General features: G+C 44.5%; 1 protein-coding gene across 3 annotated transcripts in view; it reads left to right on the forward strand.

The window, feature by feature from the left end:
* LOC139538065 (homeobox protein cut-like 1) overlaps positions 1-23,395 on the forward strand; it is a 222,694-nt gene that overhangs the window by 161,380 nt on the left and 37,919 nt on the right. For 2 of the 3 annotated variants that reach the window (XM_071340016.1, XM_071340018.1), the window contains exons 10-18: positions 2,076-2,369; positions 3,894-3,952; positions 5,624-5,672; positions 5,771-5,861; positions 8,804-9,583; positions 15,537-15,617; positions 17,159-17,260; positions 17,718-17,807; positions 18,133-18,656. In XM_071340016.1, coding sequence (XP_071196117.1) covers positions 2,076-2,369; positions 3,894-3,952; positions 5,624-5,672; positions 5,771-5,861; positions 8,804-9,583; positions 15,537-15,617; positions 17,159-17,260; positions 17,718-17,807; positions 18,133-18,656 — 2,070 coding nt within the window. The remainder of the gene's footprint in view (positions 1-2,075; positions 2,370-3,893; positions 3,953-5,623; positions 5,673-5,770; positions 5,862-8,803; positions 9,584-15,536; positions 15,618-17,158; positions 17,261-17,717; positions 17,808-18,132; positions 18,657-23,395) is intronic. The other variant, XM_071340017.1, reaches the window with a different exon arrangement.

The following is a 23,395-nucleotide window of genomic DNA, read 5'->3' on the forward strand; positions in this document are numbered from 1 at the left end:
ATAAATCAGACAAATTTTGTGCTTCTGTTTTACTTCTCCACTTAGAATGCCCGTTTGTGAATTCTCATCTATCAGCAGACAGTGCTCTTACTGATGTGTAGCTACTTAGACTAACTTTAAGCAAAACATTAGGAAATGTAGCTGGCTATATTCTTTCTATGATAGAAATTTGAAACATGCATCGTTTTTCATTGTAAGCTCATTTACTGATGTGGCTACCAGCCAAATAGCGTTGCACTTTTGATGAAAATTAAGCAAATTTTTTTGCCGAATGTGTTGCACTTATGTATTTTCTGTTAAGTAAAACTACAGTTGCACGTCCCTGATCATTCTATTGAAGCAAAAGAAACATGAACTTTCCATATAAAATGCGACCCCTATCAATACAGAGCTGGACTTCCTCTTTCTCTTTAACAAACAAACAATTAACTGGCTAAACTGTTCTGGGGAACTACGGTAAACTTCATAATGTAAAATAATGTTACAAGTGAAATGAAGAACGCAATCTGCTTTATCTCCTAACGCCCTCAAACTCAACTCTGGACCTCGAAGCGAGTTCCACTGCATTTTTGTTATTGTTCCCCTCTAATCAGGGACTGATTTAGACCTGGTACATCAGGTGTGTGTGCAATTAGTTATCAGGTAGGACAGAAAACCAGCATGCTACAGACCTCATAGTGTAAGAGTTGAGTACCCCTGTCCTAACGTATTGCACAAGTTGACTGCAGGTAAGTACTTAAAAAGTATCTAAAATATTAAAATATATATATTCAACGGTATTGACGGTATTGAAAAACCATCCATACCAGGGTATACCGCCCAAGCCTAGAGACCAGGTTGTTGAAATTAGCCAATCACTGATGTTGATCAATAAGCTCAGTTGGTGAGGTGATTAGTTGTCAGGTGAAGTGTGTGTGTGTGTGTGTGTGTGTGTGTGTGTGTGTGTGTGTGTGTGTGTGTGTGTGTGTGTGTGTGTGTGTGTGTGTGTGTGTGTGTGTGTGTGTGTGTGTGTGTGTGTGTTGTGTGCGCCTCGCTGTCACTTAGTTCCTGTAATCACCTGTCTTATCTGACTGCGCAGGCAGACGCACACTACACACACACTCCTCAGATCTGCTAGCAAAGCGACAAAGAGGGTTTAGATAGGGGCGTTGAGTGAGAATCATTGGTGTCAGCCTTCTCCAGACGACACTTCATTTTCTCCACTCCCAATGACTGGGCAAGTTGCAGTGTCATAACATCACATTATAAATGATGGTACAATCACTTCCAATCATGGTCACATTTAGCTGTGTAATAGTAATGTGAGAGACAATGGAGTAAGATTTTCTTTTCTTCTGTAGTGCACATTGTTAATGGTACTCTTTAGAATAATATTTATAATGTGTGGGTATCTGTTTTCATCACACTTCAATATACGTTAGCCCTTGGGAGTAAAATCTCACTAAAGGTTTTCCTGTGCATCTGCTTACCTTGTTTTTCTCTAGCTACGGCATAATTAAAGGGAGCCCACTGATTACAATTTATAATAGAATCACCCAAAACAATTATTTGGCATTATATGAAATAGCGCCCTCATTACCCAAACTTTTGGAATAACTTAACCGCCTGAAAAATTGTACATTTCCATAATTCCATAAAGATGAAGGCTTTAGCACCTGATATATCTAAAGGTTGAATGTTTAAGCACCTTCAACATGTAATGAGTCATTAGGATGCCTTGTGTTCTTCCCCCACTTGTTTTCTGATGTGGTTCAGTCATGATCTGATGCAGGAGGATATGCATGAATATACAAATCCTAAAGAGTGAAATCGCTGTGGGTCTAAATTCTGTACTCACTGTTCTATTTTGGAACTAAAGATGCATGTGTGCAATTCAAACTTTAACGCAAAATAAATGTCTATTAGACAAACATTTAGGTTATATTAGCAAATCTCAAGTTTAGATTTGGGCCTTGAAGAATGGCTGTGTATAGACTTGAGACCTACAGTGATTTATCTTATAGTTATCTGTAGACAACATGACAGCGAAGTGTGGGATAGTGGGGAAACTTGACTTGTCTCTCTCTCCTTCACAGAGAGCTAAGGTAGCGGAGAGAGAAGCAGAGGCTCTTCGGGAACAGCTGTCGTCCGCCAACAAGTCCCTCCAGCTTGCCACACAGATCCAAAAGGCCCCTGACATGGAGCAGGCCCTGGAGGTTCTGTCGCGCTCCAGTCTGGAGGTGGAGCTTAGCGCCAAGGAGCGGGAGGTGCTGCAGCTGGCCGAGGACGTGCAGAAACTGCAGGCTAGCTTGGCCAACATCCGGGAGAATTCTGCCTCGCAGATAAGCCAGCTGGAGCAGCAGCTCAGCACCAAGGAGAGCTTACTTAAGGTTAGCCCCGTCACACCACCACAGTAACACTGAGGGCCCTGGTCAGTGCCGTAACGCTATGAGGGCCCTGGTCAGTGCCGTAACGCTATGAGGGCCCTGGTCAGTGCCGTAACGCTATGAGGGCTCTGGTCAGTGCCGTAACGCTATGAGGGCCCTGGTCAGTGCCGTAACGCTGTGAGGGCCCTGGTCAGTGCCGTAACGCTATGAGGGCCCTGGTCAGTGCCGTAACGCTATGAGGGCCCTGGTCAGTGCCGTAACGCTGTGAGGGCCCTGGTCAGTGTCGTAACGCTGTGAGGGCCCTGGTCAGTGCCGTAACACTGAGGGCCCTGGTCAGTGCCGTAACGCTATGAGGGCCCTGGTCAGTGCCGTACATTGATTTCATATAGTACTTTTCATTACAAGTAAAAACTCAGTCTCTTTAAAAGCAAAATAAGGATCTGGCAGTTCTTGGGCGATGGTCTTCCACAGCTTTAGATGATAGGCAGTTCAGAAATGTAATATATTGAGAGGAGGGAGCATACATGGTACAGCCAGGCAGGGAGTTATAGACAGACAGGCCACGGAGCTCTTCATTGGGCACCTCGTCATCTTCGATAGTCACAGCTTCTTCTCCGTAGGTAGGCTAGTCTGGTCATCAGCAAGGCCTCTGTTCAATTTCATAACATGAGTTTAGGGGTCAGTTAGGAAGAGTAGTTCTAACTACTGTGTATTCATCTGAACTTGTGTGCCATGTAAAAATAAGTGGAAGTTGTCAATAGTAGTTTATAGTGCATCAGTGTGCCTCCAGGTAATGCAGTTATATATTGTACAAACAATTGGTGGTTTTAGTTCTTGACTCCTACTGTAAGCACTACCTTTCAGCTTTAACTGAGAAAAACAGTATTTTACAACTGAAACATGTCAGGACATGTTTCAGTTGACTAATGCGTAGCCCTGAACCCTCTATCCATAAACATAACAGTGGTTTTACTGAACTCTGCGGGGCACCTCTCATACGGCTCTGCATTTAGGACTTGACTGACATGTCTTTGTATCTGCGACGACTGAACAGACATGTCATATCCAGTGAGCTTTATGCACAGAGACTGAAGTGCTTCTCTATCGGAAGTTGTCGTGATTTGGTGTAGCTACATGGTAATGTGTAAAGATTGCACAAAAGAGAAAGGAGCAGAATTATTATGAACTCTCCTCAATGCACTGAGCCATCTCAAATGTACACATGCTAATGCACTGGGACTCCTTAAGAAAACATATTCTATACTGTGACTCTCCAAATATTTCCTTCCCAATTCATTGGTCCTCATTGCAATAACTGTAAAACCACCCCTATTTATACAGAGTTGTCTCTGAACTGTATACTTTCCTTAATTTTCCCATGCCTTGAAATAGCTAAAGTGTGCTCTTTCCCCACGCACTGAGCCCACTTGATTATACACTTACTTTTACGCTCTGTCCTCCCAAGAGTACACTCCCCAAGTGTACACTTGCTTAAGCACTTCCTCTCTCCTCTCTCTTTCCACACAGCAACTGGAGGAGAAACTGCGAGAGCAGGCAGACTACGAAGCCATCAAGAAAGAGCTCAGGTAATTCACTTTCCTCCTCAGTCTGTCTTCCCTCCCCTCAGCCACAGGCGTCAGTTCAAAAAACCATACACATTAACCAGGTCAAATTAATTCCTGCCTCCAAGCCTAAACTTGTGATGCCACCGAGTGCAAGTATGTGCGATTCGGACACCCTGCCAAACCACCCTCAAGACTATCATTAACCTTTAGATTTAGCCCTTGAATGTGGACTCGCTGAGTCTGAGTATTATTGGCTAAGCACTGGTAGTTCCTATCAGAAAAGCTAGTTTGATTGGACAGTAGGACTTTGCGTTCAACCTCTGTTTGCCACTGCTTTCTTATCTGATCAGAATGTTTGGGGTCTGGAGATGGGAAGCTAAAATGGCTGTGCTGTACACTCATTAAAGGGGTATGTACTTGGATGCTTTCTCCCCAAATGTGGGTTTAGTGTCATGCTCTTCTAATCTTTTCGCTTCTTTTAAAGCTGCAATATATAACCTTTTGGGCGACCTGACCAAATTTACATATACATGTGAGTTATAGATCTGTCATTCTCTTTAAAAGCAAGTCTAAGAAGCAGTAGATCTCGTCTATGTGCGCTATTTCTATACTTCCCGTTCTTAAGTTTAGTTTTTGCCCTGGAAAGCTTTTTTGTCACAAACTGAAATTAGGAGAACTATTATAATTTTTGCAACCCGGAAATGGCGGAAAGATTTCTGCATATTGTACCTTTAATTATAGCTACTCTAAAGGACATTCTTTCAAAACCATTGATTGCAGTTGTCAAATATGTTTTGTACTGTAGCTCAATAAATTGTTTTTATAAAAAGGTTGAATAAACCAAGGAAATCTGTTATGGTAAATGTAATTTTTAATCTTTACTCATTAACAACACACATGTCATGAGCTTTATTGCGCCATATTCAGTTTTCTATGACATTGGCTTGTATAAGCTCTAGCATTTCTGGTATGGAATCCCAAGATGACGGTGAACAGTGGCTTCAGTTTTTTTGGTGTTGTGCTGCATGTTATCTCCGTCCAAGTCAGTAACAAGAAGGCTAACTAAGTTAAGATTTGCAGATAAGATAATTGGACGGCACTGCCCATGTTTAGGGTACTCGGGTGGTTTCTTCCCAGGATTTAACAATCTTCACTCGTCTGGACATCAGGGGCCGTCTGAACATTAATTTGGTAACTGGATTTTCAGGCATAATATTCCCAATTGGAAGAAGTCCTAAAGGTAGTATCAGTGAATGGCTCTGTTTGTGAGAGTTTTCAGCGCCACTATGATGGTCAGCCAAAGAGCTATTTGTGGGAATTTGTATTGATAGCCCGTCTGTGGTCCCAAAGGGAAGCATTCCTCTCCTAATAGACTAAAGTGTCTTTATTTGCCTCCCAACCTTTTCATAGACGCTTTTTCCTTTATAGATAATATCGCCTGAAATCCAATTGGCACCCAGCACATGATCGAATAACCCATTTTAATTACTGTGATTGGCTCTAAGGATTTCATTGCATTATCAGATTTTGATGGTCGCAGCAGAGTGAAGGACTGCCTGTCGCTGATGTAGATGTTCTGTGGGGGCTGATAGCAGATAAATGTCAGTCCTGTGGTGCTGTGTGTATTTGTGATCTCCTTTTTGCAGTGGGTGCAGTAATAAAGTGGTCTATTTCTCCTTGTTTACTTCACAGTATCCGAAAGTCAATGGAGTTTGGCTCTTCAAACTTCTCCTCAGCACAGGTAAGGAGGCTGAATATTGCATTTGAGTTTTATTGGAACAATATATAGACAATGTATCTTATCAAACAAGGTTTAACAATTTCCTATCTCTGTGTCAGGACTCTAAGAAGCCTCTGGAGTTGTTGTTGAAGAGTCGAGGCCTGCAGTCTGAGAGCTCCTCCCTGCGCCTAAACAACAGTGAGTTGAGTGGTGAGTCCTTCAAGCGCTCTCACTCACACATACACACACACACATAACTAGACACACATACGCACACACGCACACATTATTTATTAAGGTGACTTATCAATCAGACATCTGCTGTGGACTATGTAGTGTTTGTTTGCCATCTTGAACTTGCCAACTGACCAAGTTGAACATTAGTTTTCACCATTTTTATTTGTTTAAATTTCCTTAAAGCTGAGATCCGCATTAGGGGAAATGGATGGCTGCCCACAGGCGTTTTTGTTTTGTTTATTAAACGGAGAAGAGGAGTGCCAGCGTCGTGGTAAAAAGCAGTCATAGTATATACTCTGCTGTTCTATTGTGTGTGCATTGATGTCAGAGGGGGAAAAAACTGTGTTTGATTTCAACTTTAACCAGTATCAAAGCAGCCAATCTGTTATCGGCAGAATTTTTTTGTGATATGCATGTAGACACGACCACAAGGTCAACTCCTGGTGTGAACTGCCCCCGTCAAGGTCTTATTCATGGGCTGGTTCTGAACAGGCTTCGTAAGCACTGATAGGGTTGTTTCCAAAGAGGGGGCTGAAGTTTGGTTGAACTCATTGAGCCTAATTCAGTGATGCACAGAGCCCTAGCATTCCACCATTGATCTCTGAGCCCTTATCGCCTTCTCTTGTCACAACATGCCAGCTCTTTCAATCGCATACCCCACATTCAGCTGCCTTACACAGACCCATAGACGCACAGTCATACACTCTCACAAACTTAATGGCTTTTCGTCTGTCTCCATATCTAGAATCCTGAGACTCAAGGATATCTGTCATGAAGAGCTTTTTGAAAATGTTAACATTATCTGAGCGGAAGTTACCCCAGACCAGAATGTAATATGGAGTTTAAGTCCCTCACCATTAGCCTTCATCAGAGCATTGGCCTGTGCCTCTGTGTGTGTGCCAGGGTGCTTCCAACTTAAAAGGACACACAGTCCTTTTGTTTCTTTACTCTGTCAGTCGCCTAGAGGGGTTATAGACAGGAAGTAAAGTAGTCAAACAGGAAGCAGCTCCAGCTATCTCCACCAGCAGAAGAAGGAGACTGTTCGACCCAAAGGAAAGAATGTTATATCTCAAGGAGCTTTTTCTTTTCTACAAATATAGACACACTCCTAAACAATGTGTCAACTGTTTCCATTGGCATGCTACCGTGTTTGATACAAATAAAAAACATTCTGGCCCTGTAAATGTATAATGGAGTTGAATTGAAGGGTTCGAAGCTGACAGTCGGCTCACACCATTAAGACTGAAGTGCTGCTGCTTTCTCAGAGCGGCACTCGTCTTGTCTGGATCCTCGATTTATCTCATTCAGAGAATCAGCCATTTAAGCACGGCGATTTGAGAGGTAGTGTAACATTCTCTGTGCTACATTTCAAAGGATCACTGCTTGAGGTTTCTTGTTATATCTCCATTTATCTAAAGTCCTAGACTTTACATCTGCTACCTGAAGTTCTACTCAGACTCTGGGGATGAAAAGATTGGAGACTTGGTGTATAATATCAACCTTTTGGTCCTAGTCTAACACCTACTGGTGTTCAGTCTGACTTTTTCCAGTTGAAGAACAATAAGTGTCTTCTACTTCAGAGAGCTTTAGCTTTCTGTTTTAAGTTTAAAAATGCCTCCCTAAAGTAGATTCTACCCTAAACTCAACAATATGACCTCTCCAAAAAATAACCTAACCACACCACAGGCTAGGGGGCTATAACTACACAAACAGGTACTGACCACGGCTAGTGTTTGGAGGCTACATCTCATCTTTACGGGTTAAGGTCCGTTTATTAAAAACTTTCCATTTTTGGTAGCGCATCTGCGCCCACACAGTTTGCAGTTGTGTGTCGGAAGGGTGGGGGTAGTGGAGGGGCACAGTGCAGCCCACCCTAGGCGAGGAGTGTAGGGGGGCCAAGGGAGGTCAGAGGCTGGAGGACATGGAGTGATCCAGTATGCTAATGAAGCCCCGTTAGTCTCTCCTCCCAGTATGCCCTTTATCACTCAGTGCACTTGGTCGCTCCGGAAATGTCATCCCATTTGGCTTCGGGTCTCCCCCCTCCCTCCCATGTCCTCGAAAATTAAGCTTTTCATTTGTATTCCTAATGGGACCCCTCGCTGTCCAACCGGATCATGTTGATGTGAAACCAAAGGCGCTGTTTGGCTACAGGTTGGACGGGCGTTCTACTTAGTTACTTCCCAATGTGATTTTCGATGAATAAATGTTAATGATTGTACATTTATACAGTGTTATCAGATTTATGATAACTCAATTTTGTATGCCTGATGATCTGTATACCATGGCCTATTTTGCAATGGTGTTGAGCCTATGGCTATACCTAACATTAATCAAATCTCACAAGGAAAAGTATGTATAAAGAGCAAATATTGCTTGGTTGCCATTGTTTATCATTGCTGTATAGTACATGTGTAAGTTTTGCTACTGTTCCCGCACTCTGATGCATACACCACAGGCACACACACACCACTGATGTTAATCCACCCTGAAATAAGGGCATCCCAAAGCTACCTTGAGTGAGTGGTGGCCTGGAGATGGTGATATGCAGAGGCAGGGGCAAGAAGGTTAGGCAGGGCATACACCACACAGCAGGTAACCTAGGCAGCTCTCTGCCTGTGTCCATATCCTGTGACATGCCTGCCAGACGCTTCCCTTCACTACTGTTCAGTGTCCCTCTCCACAGCCATAAACCCTACTGGCAAATTCGCACAATGCATCAGTGCATCTCCCCTCTAAGGTTATGCTACTCAACTGGAGTTCACTGTACCCCCAACATCTCTCACTTAATGGGTGTGATGAAACTTGTGTACTTGTAGTTAGATGGTGTTTTGTCTAGATATTTTGTTTATTTTGGACTAATTTTGTTGATGCCACTTGATGTATTGATCTGTGTCATGTTTTGTCTGGTCTCACAGGTGTGAGGGAGCGAAAGGTCAAAGACTCATCAGAGGGTCAACAGCGTCTTCCTGCCACGCCCATGGGCACCAACTTGCAGGGCTCCCCTCCCCCTCCCTCCTCTCAACTCCTCCTGCGCACTGGCTCAGGTGGTTCCTCCGACACCACCCCTGTCACCACCGCCAATGGCACGCACCACTTCTCGCCCACGGGCAGCGGGCTGGGCGGGCAGGACTTCTTCAGCCCCTGCTCGCTGGCGTCGGCAGGCACCGCTTTCCCCCTGGCGGGCAAAGTGTCGCTCAGTTCCCTGCTGCAGCGCCAGCTCATGCAGACCTTCTACTCCAAAGCCCTGCAGGACTCAGTGTCTGGCCAGGCCCTGCTCTTCTCCCCCACCCACTACCCAACCCCTAACTCCCTCTCAGCCAGCCCTCTGCCACCCCATCAGTCTTTGCAGTCGCAATCCCAGCACCCGTCGGCGGGCAGCCCAGACGTTAATGGCCTAGCCCCCTCGCCCAGCCAGTCAGAGGGTGCAGGGAGTGTCTCGGAAGGTGAAGACATGGACACATCTGAGATAGCGCGTCAGGTCAAGGAGCAGCTGATCAAGCACAACATTGGGCAGAGGATCTTCGGCCACTACGTGCTGGGGTTGTCCCAGGGCTCGGTCAGTGAGATACTGGCTAGGCCCAAGCCCTGGAGCAAGCTGACCATCAGGGGCAAGGAGCCCTTCCACAAGATGAGGCAGTTCCTATCTGACGAGCAGAACATCTTGGCACTGCGCAGCATCCAGGGGAGGCAGAGAGGTGAGACTGACAGAAATGTATTCACACACACACACTTCACACAGGACACATTTACTGCTCTCACACAGACATACAGAAACTTATAGTACATAGACATATCTGAGCTTGTATCACTGTTTTCTCACATGCACACTTAGCTGAGCACGTCACATATACATACATATTTTATTGATGTCTCTCCCTTCAGATGCTTTGCATCACACAAAGTTCCAGGTGAAAAATATGACAGCTGTATTTCTGAAGCGTATAGTAGAAAGGCCTCAGGTTCAGGCTGGTGTTCTGTTTCTGTGTTACAGTAGCTTCAGTGCGGTCCTGCTATGCTTTCCCACAAAACTCTGTACTCAACTCAACAGGAAAAGGGGTGTTGAATGGTACATTTAATTTTGTCAGACACACGATTCAGATTAGCAAAAGACAAACTTCAGCAGGTCTATGTTCAATGTTTGACCCTCAGTCAGAGCATGGCCCTAACCTTAAACCTTTGACTTGACAAACCCTTGCATTTTTGGTAACTGGTGATAGCACTGTCTCTTTAACAACAGATGTCCAACCCCACCCTTCAGCAGTGTAGCCATGGCCCGGGCCCTGATGAATGGACAGCGATCCTTATCATTGTCACCAGTCATGTCGCCCGCTAAGACGTCCAGATTAACCTTGCAGACATGTTCCCTTTCCTGTCGTTATCGCCTGTCGCCTGTCATTGTAGCAACCTTCCCACGAATTAAACCTGGTAGAGGGAGGGAGCATTTAGAAGTGGGTCTATCAAAATGTCATCTTCGCATGCGCCACTCAGGTTTCCAGCACTTATTGCTGTCGGCCCACTGCCTTTTCCTATTGATTTTGTAACCGTCTTAAATGGCACATTGCTGTGTACTGCTGGGGAACGCAGCCTGTACTGTTGAGTCAGTGAGTGGGAGGCAAGCTGATCCCATCAGATTACAGGGGGAAATTTTCCTGATCTGTCTGAATGGGCACATCAGCACTCAAACGACAGTCAATAACATGCAAGTTTGGACAGGTGTGTGTGTGTGTGTGTGTGTGTGTGTGTGTGTGTGTGTGTGTGTGTGTGTGTGTGTGTGTGTGTGTGTGTGTGTGTGTGTGTGTGTGTGTGTGTGTGTGTGTGTGTGTGTGTGTGTGTGTGTGTGTGTGTGTGTGTGTGTGTGTGTGTGTGTGTGTTGGGGTCGATTTAAGACTGAAGCTGCACCCCCCTGCTGCAAAGTCCTCATTCTTCACCCCAAACTGCTGATAACTAATGCAGACACTTTTACAAGCAATTATGTCGAATTTGAGACGGATTACAAAACACATACATTGTGTTCCTATTAAATTACTTTCTATTTCTACTCTTTGCTCTCTTTCTCTTTCTTCCCCCCTCCCCCACGATCTCGCTCCCTCTCTAAATATCTCTATCCCCCTCTTCATATCATCCCACTCTTTCGCTGTGTCTGTCTCTCTCTGCTCTTTCTCTCTTTCTGTCTCTGAGTGAGGAACTGATAAGTTTGGAGCTTGGTGCTCAGTCAGTAGCGTCACAAGGCAAGACGAGAGCTGCTGCGGTCGGCAAGAAGCCCGGGACGAGAGCGAGGCGAGACATGCAGTTTAGGATATGCGTCCACAGTCTGGTTTCTCCGCATTTCACAGCAAGGGCACACTTGGCAGTCAGGGCAGGGATGATGTAAAAGTTTGAGCTTTAGTTCTCCTCTGTGTTAAAGCAGAGTAGTGAGTGTAGATGAATGTGCACACTGTAGCTCTGCACTCTTGTCTATTGTGCTTGTTTGGACAGATTTCAAGGAATTGGTCTGGCAGCAAGCCCCAAACCTGTCTGCCCAGGGGAGAAGTTTAACAGAAGTTTAGTAGAATCATGTTGGGGAGAAATGTAATGTGGTTCTTATGTGCCGTAGTTCTGTTCTGTTTCAATCATTTATGTTTTCAATAACTGAACCCACAAGTCACGTTTTAGTGAGCCCAAATCCCCATCAATGTCCCTTCTTGTATATGTGAAGAGTTTGATATGTGGTTTGAATGGTAGAAAATTTGGATTGACTCAAGGGTTCTTAGAGGGTGGTTTAAGACTGTGTGGAGTGGTCTTACATCCACTTTCTTTGTTTCTGGCTGTTTGACAATAATTGACTGTTGCCTTCTACGGTGCGTATTACTCTGGCCAATGTGTTTTTACAAGCATTGTAACATACTAGAGCCATGCACGGACATGAATTTTAAGCCCAAACCCTATCCATGCCTGCAATGTTCTCGCCCTACCCTACCCATGCCCAATTGCTTCTGCCAAATTTAAAGGAAAACTCCACCCAAAAACTATAATTTCAAATCAAATTTTATTTGTCACATACACATGGTTAGCAGATGTTAACGCGAGTGTAGCGAAATGCTTGTGCTTCTAGTTCCGACCATGCAGTAATATCTAACAAGTGATCTAACCTAACAATTTCACAACAACTACCTTATACACACAAATGTAAAGGAATTAATAAGAATATGTACATAAAAAATATATGATGGTATAGAGTACAGTATATACATATGAGATGAGTAATGTAGGGTATGTAAACATTATATAAAGTGGCATTGTTTAAAGTGGCTAGTGATACAATTATTACATCAATTTTTTCATTATTAAAGTGGCTAGAGATGAGTCAGTATGTTGGCAGCAGCCACTCAATGTTAGTGATGGCTGTTTAACAGTATGATGGCCTTGAGATAGAAGCTGTTTTTCAGTCTCTCGGTCCCCGCTTTGATGCACCTGTACTGACCTCGCCTTCTGGATGATAGTGAGGTGAACAGGCAGTGGCTCGGGTGGTTGTTGTCCTTGATGATCTTTTTGGCCTTCCTGTGACATCGGGTGGTGTAGGTGTCCTGGAGGGCAGGTAGTTTGCCCCTGGTGATGCGTTGTGCAGACCTCACTACCCTCTGGAGAGCCTTACGGTTGTGGACGGAGCAGTTGCTGTACCAGGTGGTGATACAGCCCGACAGGATGCTCTCGATTGTGCATCTGTAAAAGTTTGTGAGTGTTTTTGGTGACAAGCCGAATTTCGTTGAAGACGCGCTGCTGCACCTTCTTCACCACGCTGTCTGTGTGGGTGGACCATTTCAGTTTGTCTGTGATGTGTACGTCGAGGAACTTAAAACTTTCCACCTCTCCACTACTGTCCTGTCGATATGGATAGGGGGCTGCTCCGTCTGCTGTTTCCTGAAGTCCAGGATCATCTCCTTTGTTTTGTTGACATTGAGTGTGAGGTTATTTTCCTAACACCACACTCCGAGGGCCCTCACCTCCTCCCTGTAGGCCGTCTCATCGTTGTTGGTAATCAAGCCTACCACTGTAGTGTTGTCTGCAAACTTGATGATTGAGTTGGAGGCATGCATGGCCACGCAGTCATGGGTGAACAGGGAGTACAGGAGAGGGCTGAGAACGCACCCTTGTGGGGCCCCAGTGTTGAGGATCAGCGGGGTGGAGATGTTGTTACCTACCCCCACCACCTGGGGGCGGCCCGTCAGGAAGTCCAGGACCCAGTTGCACAGGGCGGGGTCGAGACCCAAGGTCTCGAGCTTAATGACGAGTTTGGAGGGTACTATGGTGTTAAATGCTGAGCTGTAGTCGATGAACAGAATTCTTACATAGGTATTCCTCTTGTCCAGATGGGTTAGGGCAGTGTGATTGCGATTGCGTCGTCTGTGGACCTATTGGGGCGGTAAGCAAATTGGAGTGGGTCTAGGGTGTCAGGTAGGGTGGAGGTGATATCGTCCTTGACTAGTCTCTCAAAGCACTTCATGATGACGGAAGTGAGTGCTACGGGGCGATAGTAATTTAGCTCAGTTACCTTAGCTTTCTTGGGAACAGGAACAATGGTGGCACTCTTGAAGCATGTGGGAACAGCAGACTGGGATAAGGATTGATTGAATATGTCCGTAAACACACAAGCCAGCTGGTCTGCGCATGCTCTGAGGTCTCGTCTGGGCCGGCTGCCTTGCGAGGTTTAACACGTTTAAATGTTTTACTCACGTTGGCTGCAGTGAAGGAGAGCCCGCAGGTTTTTGTAGCGGGCCGTGTCAGTGGCACTGTGTTGTCCTCAAAGCGAGCAAAGAAGTTGTTTAGTTTGTCTGGGAGCAAGACATCGTGGTCCGCGACGGTGCTGGTTTTCCTTTTGTAGTCCGTGATTGACTGTAGACCCTGCCACATACCTCTCGTGTCTGAGCCGTTGAATTGCGACTCTACTATACTGACGCTTAGCTTGTTTGCCTTGCGGCGGGAATAGCTGCACTGTATTCGGTCATGTTTCCGGTTGCCTTGCCCTGATTAAAAGCAGTGGTTCGCGCTTTCAGTTTTGCGCGAATGCTGCCATCAATCCACGGTTTCTGGTTTGGGAATGTTTAATAGATGCTGTGGGTACAACATCACCGATGCACTTGCTAATAAACTCGCCCACCGAATCAGCGTATTCATCAATGTTATTGTCCGACGCTATGCGGAACATATCCCAGTCCACGTGATCGACGCAATCTTGAAGCGTGGAATCCGATTGGTCGGACCAGCGTTCAACAGCCCTGAGCACGGGCGCTTCCTGTTCTAGTTTCTGTCTATAGGCTGGGAGCAACAAAATGGAGTCGTGGTCAGATTTTCCGAAAGGAGGGCGGGGGATGGCTTTATAAGCGTCGCAGAAGTTAGAATAACATGTTAAGATATATAACTTTCAAAATAAAGAAATACAGGTGCATCAAAGCTGGGACCCAGAGACTGAAAAACAGCTTCTATCTCAAGACCATCTTAAATAGCCATCACTAGCACATTAGAAGCTTATGCCCTATATACATAGACTTGAAATCACTGGCCAATGCAACACTAGTCACTTTAATAATGTTTACATATTCTGCATTACTCATCTCATGTATATACTGTATTCTATCCTATTCTACTGTGTCTTAGTCTATGCCGCTCTGACATTGCTCGTACAAATATTTATATATTCTTAATTCCATTCCTTTACTTTAGATTGTGTGTATTGTTAGATATTACTGCACTGTTGGAGCTAGAAACTCAAGCATTTCGCGACACCCGCAATAACATCTGTTTAACACGTGTATGTGACAAATACGATTTGATTTGAAATAAAGCCGGTATGATGCATTTTGCTGTTCCCCGCTCCCTCACATCGCTGCATGCGCTCTGTTCATGACTCTGCATGTGAGTAACCATAGCCACTGCTCCTTTGGGACTTCTCTGCTCAATGACGAGGCATGAGAGAGCAGTTAGCTACCTACTTTTCGTCACTCTAAACTACGACAACTCAAGGAACATTATTATTTTCGGTGAAATAATCTCTTCTGTCGAATCAGACAATGCTCTGGTCTTATATTTGACGAGGTTGAAGCACTTCTGACAGTACTGCGCAGCACAAGCAAGTGGCTTAGCTTCAAAATGTTAGTAATCAATTTGGTGATGTCCTGCCCGTACCCTAGTTATTGATGAAAAAACAGGCATTAGCCGGCTCTAACCCAATGTATAATGTCGGGGCCCGTCGGGCTCGGGTCGGGTAGCAGAGCTCTATGACATACTGAACCATATGGCTTCTAGTTAGATTTGTCTTCTTCAGTAAATCACTTATGGGTTTCGTCCATGTTAAATAAGTTGAATTGATTTTGCCCAAATGCTAGGGTTTTTGCTCAGATGTCTAGATGTTGTGGTGGTCTAGTAACTGTAGATCTATAGCTCTATATAGCAAATGCCCTGACTACCACCACTATATCCATTTGTGTAGAATAAAACTGCTCCTAGACACTGATCTAGTGTCCGTTTTGAGTTTTCCCGCCTAATGTTTAAGGTTCGAATTTGGGGAGTGTAAGCTGATCCTAGACCTGTGCCTAGGTCAGTGTCTCCCCTCATCCATGTGGCAGTCCAGTGGTCTGACACTTATCTTATCTGTCGCCGCTTGTTTTCCAACAGAGAACCCAGGCCAGAACCTGAACAGAGTGTTTCAGGAGGTTCCGAAGCGAAGAACCGGCTCCGAAGGCTCCTCGAGGGCAGGTCTGTTCTTTGCCTTCCCTATCGTGGTTGGTTTAGTGTTTTGGTCGGCTTTTATGTTGTCCAATTTGTTGTGTCCGTTAGCCATTGTCAAACTCACTCTACCACTTCTGGCCTGGAGTCTGGTTCAAAATGCAGGGATGAGGCTGATACAGGGTCAGATATGTTTCTTCCTCGTTAAGGGATGTTTTTTATCTGGTCCTAGATCGGTGGTTAAGAGCAACTTCTACCTCAGGTGAAAAACCAGGGGCAGGATAAGGCAAGGAGGGGTTTATAAAGGCACCCTTTCAACCCATAGGGTGCGTCGTAAAACGTAGTCTAAACATCCAGTCCCAACCAGCCCACGCAATCTCTCTCCCAGTCTGACATCAGGGCGAAACCTCATACATATAATTTAGCCTTTAAAAAGCTCCTTTTTATATGCTGTACTATGTACTTTCCCCAAAACCATGCATTGTTTCATGCCTTATGAAAATGGCCAAGGGTGTGGTGCTTACATGCTGTTTGGCACTTCGGTAGGCCGCAAACACAAACATTTTCAAACCTTTTTATTTTTACAAGCGGTGATGGCCTCAACAAAACTGTAAAACAGAGGTTACATCACGTCCCCATGACCCGGCAGCTGTGCCCAAACACCACCATGACTGTGCGTGTGTGTGTCTGTGTATGAGTGAGAGTGCTGGGTCTTACTGGTGTCACTGGTAGGCCACCATGTCTCCACTCCGGGGGGAGCGCTTACAGAGTCACCTGCCCTTGCCCGGGTCAGACCCCTTTTTGGTCATAAATTACTTGCAGTTCACCCCCCATGTAGCCAGCTGCTCCCCGCCTCACTCACACACATGAGCGAGCACGACCTTGCCCAATTACTCCGACCACTCACTCAGGACAAATGAGAGAGAGAGAAGAGGAAGCCGAAAGTTGGGAGCCGCGTTAGTCTGGCCCCTCCATGTTTAACTCCAAACAGCAATTAGCCTTCCCTTCTGAAGCCCGTCCAAAACACCAGGTCTTATGTTTCTTATGGAGCTTGTCCAAAGTCTGGTTCCCATTGTTGCAGAGAGAGAGTAGCTGGCTGGCTGCTGGAAGTGTTCTGTTCTGTTCAGCGCTCATGAGGAACATGTGTAGCCTTGACCACTTGTGTTAACAGGATTGAGCTGTGTTGTAAAGGGAGACCCATGGGGAGTACTGCAGTCCAGGGGGGCCGTGGCGGTTAGTCAGAACGCAATGAAGGAGAAGGCTAGGAACAACGTCTCCTTGGGTTCCTTTGAGACAGGAGACAGTGGGTAGACTCAAACTTCACCGTCTCACAGCTTGTCTGAATTTACTGTTTTACTGGATATTTATAGGAAAAGTAGCACTTTTCTCAAACTCAAAACATTCAGCTATATTTTGGATATGTTATGACTGTGCACCTGTGACATATTGTAGTCAAATACTAGCAACATTTATTAATTACCCCAACTTTCTATCACCCCCATTGCTTCCCACCCACCGTCCCTCCCTTTGGTACAGTCCATTGACCCCTGACCTTTGTTGCCCATACCTAGGTAACATCACCACGCGGATCCGTACTCCGGAGAGTGGGTCAGACGAGGCCATCAAGTCCATCCTGGAGCAGGCCAAGAGAGAGCTGCAGGTCCAGAAGGCTGGTGAGTGACTCCTCTCTTTGCTCTGTGTCTGATGGAAACTACTCTACACCAGGGTCTGGTTTGAATTTCCAATTGATTCCCTGTATTGACAGAGCTAAAATAAATTGACCTCAACCCTGCTGTTGAAGCTTCTCGTCTGACCCCCAACCCTCATACCACACTGCATGCCCCTTATAAGTAAATTATAGGGATAGTGGGTATTGAAGGGATGAAGGGACTTCCTAGTGTGTTGACCTCATACAAAAGTGAAGTAAAGTGAATGAACATACAGTAGGATGTGATGTGGTTGGATCAAGCTTTCCCAATTGTATCTTATGGGTCCGACATTTATCCCTAAATTGCCAATGCCATAACTAATGTCAAACAGTGCTAGTGACTACCTCATACACCGCCATTAGAATGTCTAAGAGATGTCCCTCGTGCTAACCCCCTTTTGATGCCATGCCACCCACTACAGATGGTGTGGACAACAGACAGCGACGACAGACAGGTTACCCCCGAGGCATGGGCAACTATTTCGCAAAATATGCACAAAGTCTCAGACTCGGTGAGGAATGGATTTAACCTTAAACAATGTGTGGCCCCACACCGAGAATATACAAACCAAATACAGACTACAAGACTGTTGTGCCTTCTGTTTCTGTAAGGGATGTAGAAAACATTTCCTTGACCATGTCTTAAATCTAAGGGATATGGTTCTACTATGGAGCATATATTTTCCTTTTGTGTAGAACTTCAGGTATCAAACAGAAAATCCAGAATTATCCTCCACTTATCCTAGCACTGTATATGTGGGCCATGAAGCATCATCTGAAGTTGAGTGTGGATGATATTTGTAGCGTTGTCTGATGACTGTGTATCCTCTCTGTCAGTCTCTCTCCCTGCAATGGACTCGTCTCAGACCCCTCCCTCGTCCAGCATTGGTGGTGGTGGTGGTACTATCGGCTCAGGTGGATCCTCCAGCTCAGACGAGACCATCCGCTCCATCCTAGAGCAGGCAAGGAGGGAGATGGAGGCCCAGCAGGCCGCCCTGGAGCCCATCCTCAAGCCCTCCTCCATGGGCCCCTCTGACCTGGCCCTGCTCTCTCCCAAACACCTGGGCGCTTCCACTCTCCCGGCCTCCTACTCACCCCTGGCCCTGTCCCTCAAGAAGCCCTCCATCCCCCCATCCTCCTCGCCCTCCTCCCTCCTGGACTTCCACTCTGCCATGGTGAAGGAGGCAGGAGAGGTGGTGGTGGGAGAAGGCGGGGTAGGAGGAGGGTCTCTAATGGACGGAGGGACCAAGCAGGGGCGGGGCTCCTGGAGGGACCAATGGTGGAATAGTATGCACCCCGGGGGGCGGGGAGTCATGTCTAGCATGAACGACGACGCGCGGAGTCAGGAGGACAGCAAGGAGGTACAGTACCGTTAATACCTCACACACTCTGCCTTCATGACCTCTCACCTCTGAACCATGGTGGTCAGGCCACAGTTAGGGCTGTTACGGTCACCTCATTACCGCCACACCGGCAGTCATGACCACAGTCAAATTCCACATGACCGTAATTAGGCTTCTCCAAAACTGCACTCTGGTGCTGCTGATGGTCATTAGTAGCCTACCAAACTTGCTAACAGCCAGTCACTAATGGGCCTGGTACTCAGCACTCTATTGTCCCTCTAATCACTATGACATCAATCCAAATGCAATCTAAAATATAATCAAACACTTAATGAGAGCCCTGGCATTCAGAGTTTGAGTGGAATAGGATCACCTGTTGCACAGTGAGAGCCAGCTCCTCATTGCTGGTTAATGCATGAAATGAAATGTGTTCCTATAAGCCCATGTTGCACAAAATTTCTACAGGCTATGCTATGCAAACATGTAGACTTTTTCAAATCATAGTTGCATGCACATGTAGCCTAGCCTATAGACCTGTATGTTTTGATAAGGTTTGTATCGCAACTAAAGTGGGCAAATAAATCTTAAGCGTAGCCTATAGGCCTAGGACCCCTGGAACAGGGTTGGAGAGCCCATAGCGCTAAGTGAAACACATGTTCTTATAAGCCCAGTCATTGCACAATGGCTTGTGAAAACAGGGTTTTGACCTGCCAATATTTAAAAGATGATCCCAGCTTTCTGGTGCTGCTATATTTATTGAATTTTTTTTAATTATTAAGGACATTAATCCGCTTTACAACCGGTGTAGCTTACCTGGCATATTAAAAACATAACCGCAGTAAGCGCTTCCCCCATTCGCTATTCGAGTGCAGGCTACGGATGACAGATTCTTTTGTGGGCCATTCTATAGTAAATCCTCAAATATTTCCACACATATATTAGTAGGCTATATGTAAAGAGCACATTACATTGAGAATAGTCTGATGGGTGAGAGTATTATCAAGTGCTTGTCAAATTGTGAGTGAGAGACTGATGAAATGTGTGCAGCCTGTGCAAGAAACAGTGACATTAAAAAAACATACATTTGTCGCAAAATGCAGCCTTAGAATGTATTAGAAATCAAAACATTTAGCCTAACAACAAAAGTTGAATAAATAACTAAATTAAGCATATAGGAGGACCTGTTTCAAATTATCACTTTGTTAACCACTCAACACAGAATAGCCGCATGTGCGCACTCCCTCAATCATATCCTTTCTATTTTATTCAGCTACTGTATGTTCAATTATATTCTTCTTAGCATAAAATAATGCCACAGAGTTCTAAGCAAATATTGTCTGCAAAATGAACAAGTGTAGCCCACAGCCATATGGCATAGCCAGATCAGGGCCTAACATAAGGATGACTCAGAATATGCTATTCTGTTCTCCTGAAATAGGCTTAATTTTCTTCATATCATAATGTTTCTTTAGACCTGTCTAAAATAAATAATGGATTTATTGTGACGGTGTAGGCTATATTAAATTGATTTATTATACTTTTTTCAATGTAGACGTTCCAAAGGTCCGCATAGGCAAGATGCCGAACGGCCATCGCTCATCCATATATTTATATGTACATATTGTTATTCATTCCTTTGTTGTTGTGAAATTGTTAGATTACTTGTTAGATATTACTGCATGGTCGGAACTAAAAGCACAAGCATTTCGCTACACTCACATTAACAACTGCTAACCATGTGTATGTGACCAATAACATTTGATTTGATTTGATTTCAGTGGCTTGTAGGCTATGCGTGGTAGGCCGGAGATGCTAAATGTGTTTTTGTTCATTAACGGACCGGCAGTTATTTGCATGATAGTTACTGGCTGACAAAATGTCATGACCGCCACAGCCACAATGTTCAAAATGTTCTGAGAATGTGTCATATCCAATGTTCCCTCTAATTCTGTGCAACTTCCAGCACGCATTTACTGTGAACACTGCTGTAACACTGTACCCGCTTTAACTTAGTTTTAACAGTGGCCATGTAGGCTACTGTGGCTATTTGATCATAATGTACTATATACTATATACTATACTATATATACTATATATAGTACTATGTACTATATGTACTATATATAATGCCTACCATCAAAAACAATGGAGAAAATTCAGCCCATAATATTTTAACATGGAAATAGCTGTTCGATCATTCAGCCTACAGTTGCTGCCAATGTGTGGTGTTCAATGTAGGCCTACAGTCCATGATACTTTTGAAAAAACATGCAGGGCTTGACATTAACCTGTTTATCCACTTGTCATTCAGACAAGGTGACTGAAAATGTTGTGGTGTTGTTTGATGCAAGAAACCACATAATAAAACAAAATGCACTATTATTGCCATACCATTATTACAGAGAATCAGACCGCTTATGCTACCCTCAGTTTACTCAAACCTAAGTAGCCAATAGACAATCTCAAAATACAACACTTCCCCTTTAAGACAAAAAAAAGCTCTTTACCTGACTCGCTTTTCAAAGATGTCTAGAAATGTATAAATCTTGTACTCTTGTAGGAAGCAATCACTCCCCTATTGCTGACCACAAATGATCTATAACTGGGCTAATAATCCACTAACTAGCAAAGGACTTGAACAAAATGTGCACACGTGGCTACATGTAGCTCTTGCTTTGATCTCCTAACAAGCGCATCTACTCACAACCGCTCATGCTGTAAACACAGTCCAGTTCAATGTAAATGGCAAAGGTCTATTTGCATATAGGCCTACTGCAGCTCTGATTGTTTATGCCACACTGGTTTGTGTAGAGTACGGGCTGAGTAGTGCGTGTCAATGCAATAGAATCCTACGCCGATGTGTTCTGCCTACAACAAAATATCTTGCATAGTTAATTTTGTTTTGGCATGTTGCATTGAAAGTGGCTAATATTGCATTGATTCGATCACAATTGCCACAGTAAAGGGAAACGTTGATAGTGTTAACAGGGATAATTCTAGAACAGTGGTCACCAACCTTCTGAGTCAAGATCAGATTGATTCAAAATGCAAGTCGAGATCTACCGTTCAGATTTTTTTTTACATGACTTGAAAAACATAAGCCTATGCAACATTAACCAATTAAAAACAGTACTGTAGCAATTATGTTTGTGCAGTAAGCTATAGGCTCAATATATTATCAATGCATATTGGCTTTGCTTGAATTGGCCAATGCATTGTTGTTCGGCCATTTTTTTAAATTATATTTAAAATAATTGAGGTAGGCTATATGATCACACTGGTAATAGATCCATTATTGTATTACTTGTGAAGCACAGCTGAGTGAGCATACATTTAAATAATTCGCTTTTTATTTTATTTAATTGGACTGATGGTGCCTACATCTGATGGTCAGTCTCAGCAGAGGGAGAGAGCAGCAGACTGAGGGTCCGCCTCTCAACATCCCTCCGCTCTCCCTTTCATCCACTGACACTGACCATAAAGGGACACCGTCTTCCAGATGATGGCGAAACTCGTGTCGCACCGCATTATTTCTGCCTTATGCACAAATTCATGTTGTTACTTCTATGAACAGAGAAAGTTAAATATTCCTCGATATTAAAAAAGACCTAAGCTGCTAATAATAATAACAACGCAAGCCTATAGATACACTTTGCTAGTCATTCATTACTGCTGCAGTGTTTGTTGTAGCGCTGATTGGAAATAGGAAAAACTTGCATTTTATGGCTTATAAAAGTGTTGAACACAAAGTGTTGAGTAAGAATTTAAACATGAACTCACTCATAAAAACAGCAGCTCTTTGCTGTATTCATTGACATTCTCTCTAGTCATGGTTTTGAAATCTCACAGTATCAACTTTGCTGTAGCTTTCTTTTATGCCTGCTATGTTACTGCAGAGACGGTCGTCTGAGCCATTCGATTGGCCAGCGGTAAGCCTATAGTGCACTTGATTTGCTCTCTGGGCCAGCCTGGAAGGCAGAGTTTGTACCTTCAGACACACGAAATGGTTCAAAATGGCAACAGTTCGCCTACCCAGCGCGCAGGGCAGCTGAACCGTGTGCACCTACCGCCAATAGCCCGAGACAAATTTATAAAAAAATAGGAACGCAATGCTTTATACATTTTTTTAAATAAATGTTTGGTGATCGACTAGGAATGCCTTGGAGATCGACCTGTCGATCGCAATTGACCGGTTGGTGAACACTACTCTAGAAAGTTGAGTGAAGTTCAATCTCATGCTTCTCTCTGTGGGCTGATATTTCTGCACGCGCACGCAGCTTAGAGCGAACATTGGTCATATCACTATTTCACACATTTCTAAACTCATGGCTAATACCCTCTGATGGAACATCTACAGTATGTGCTGTTTGTCTGTTGTTAGCTACTTCTCAAACTGCTGAGATTTGTTACTCACTATTGTAGTTTTTGTTGGTGGCCATCACTCAAATCAGCTTCTGTACACAGCCCTTGTGCAACTGTAATTTTAATGTATTTGGAAGGTGATATTGGAAGACCGTGTTGTAATAGACCACACCAAACAGAGGGCTATTGTCTTTGCTCATCTGTAACATGCAGCTGCTCCACTCAGGACGAAATGCTCCGTGTCCATGTGTGTGAGGTTTGTGTCGACACCGCAAACCGGTTTAGCAACGCGGCGGAGACAATCTGCTGGGTGTCTCCATCAGATATGGCAAACTATCAACTTTCAAAGGCAGAACACGGCCTAACCCAGCAACTTATGGGAGCTAAGTTTCTTT

This window comes from Salvelinus alpinus, chromosome 13, assembly GCF_045679555.1.
Source record: "Salvelinus alpinus chromosome 13, SLU_Salpinus.1, whole genome shotgun sequence".
NCBI lineage: Eukaryota > Metazoa > Chordata > Actinopteri > Salmoniformes > Salmonidae > Salvelinus > Salvelinus alpinus.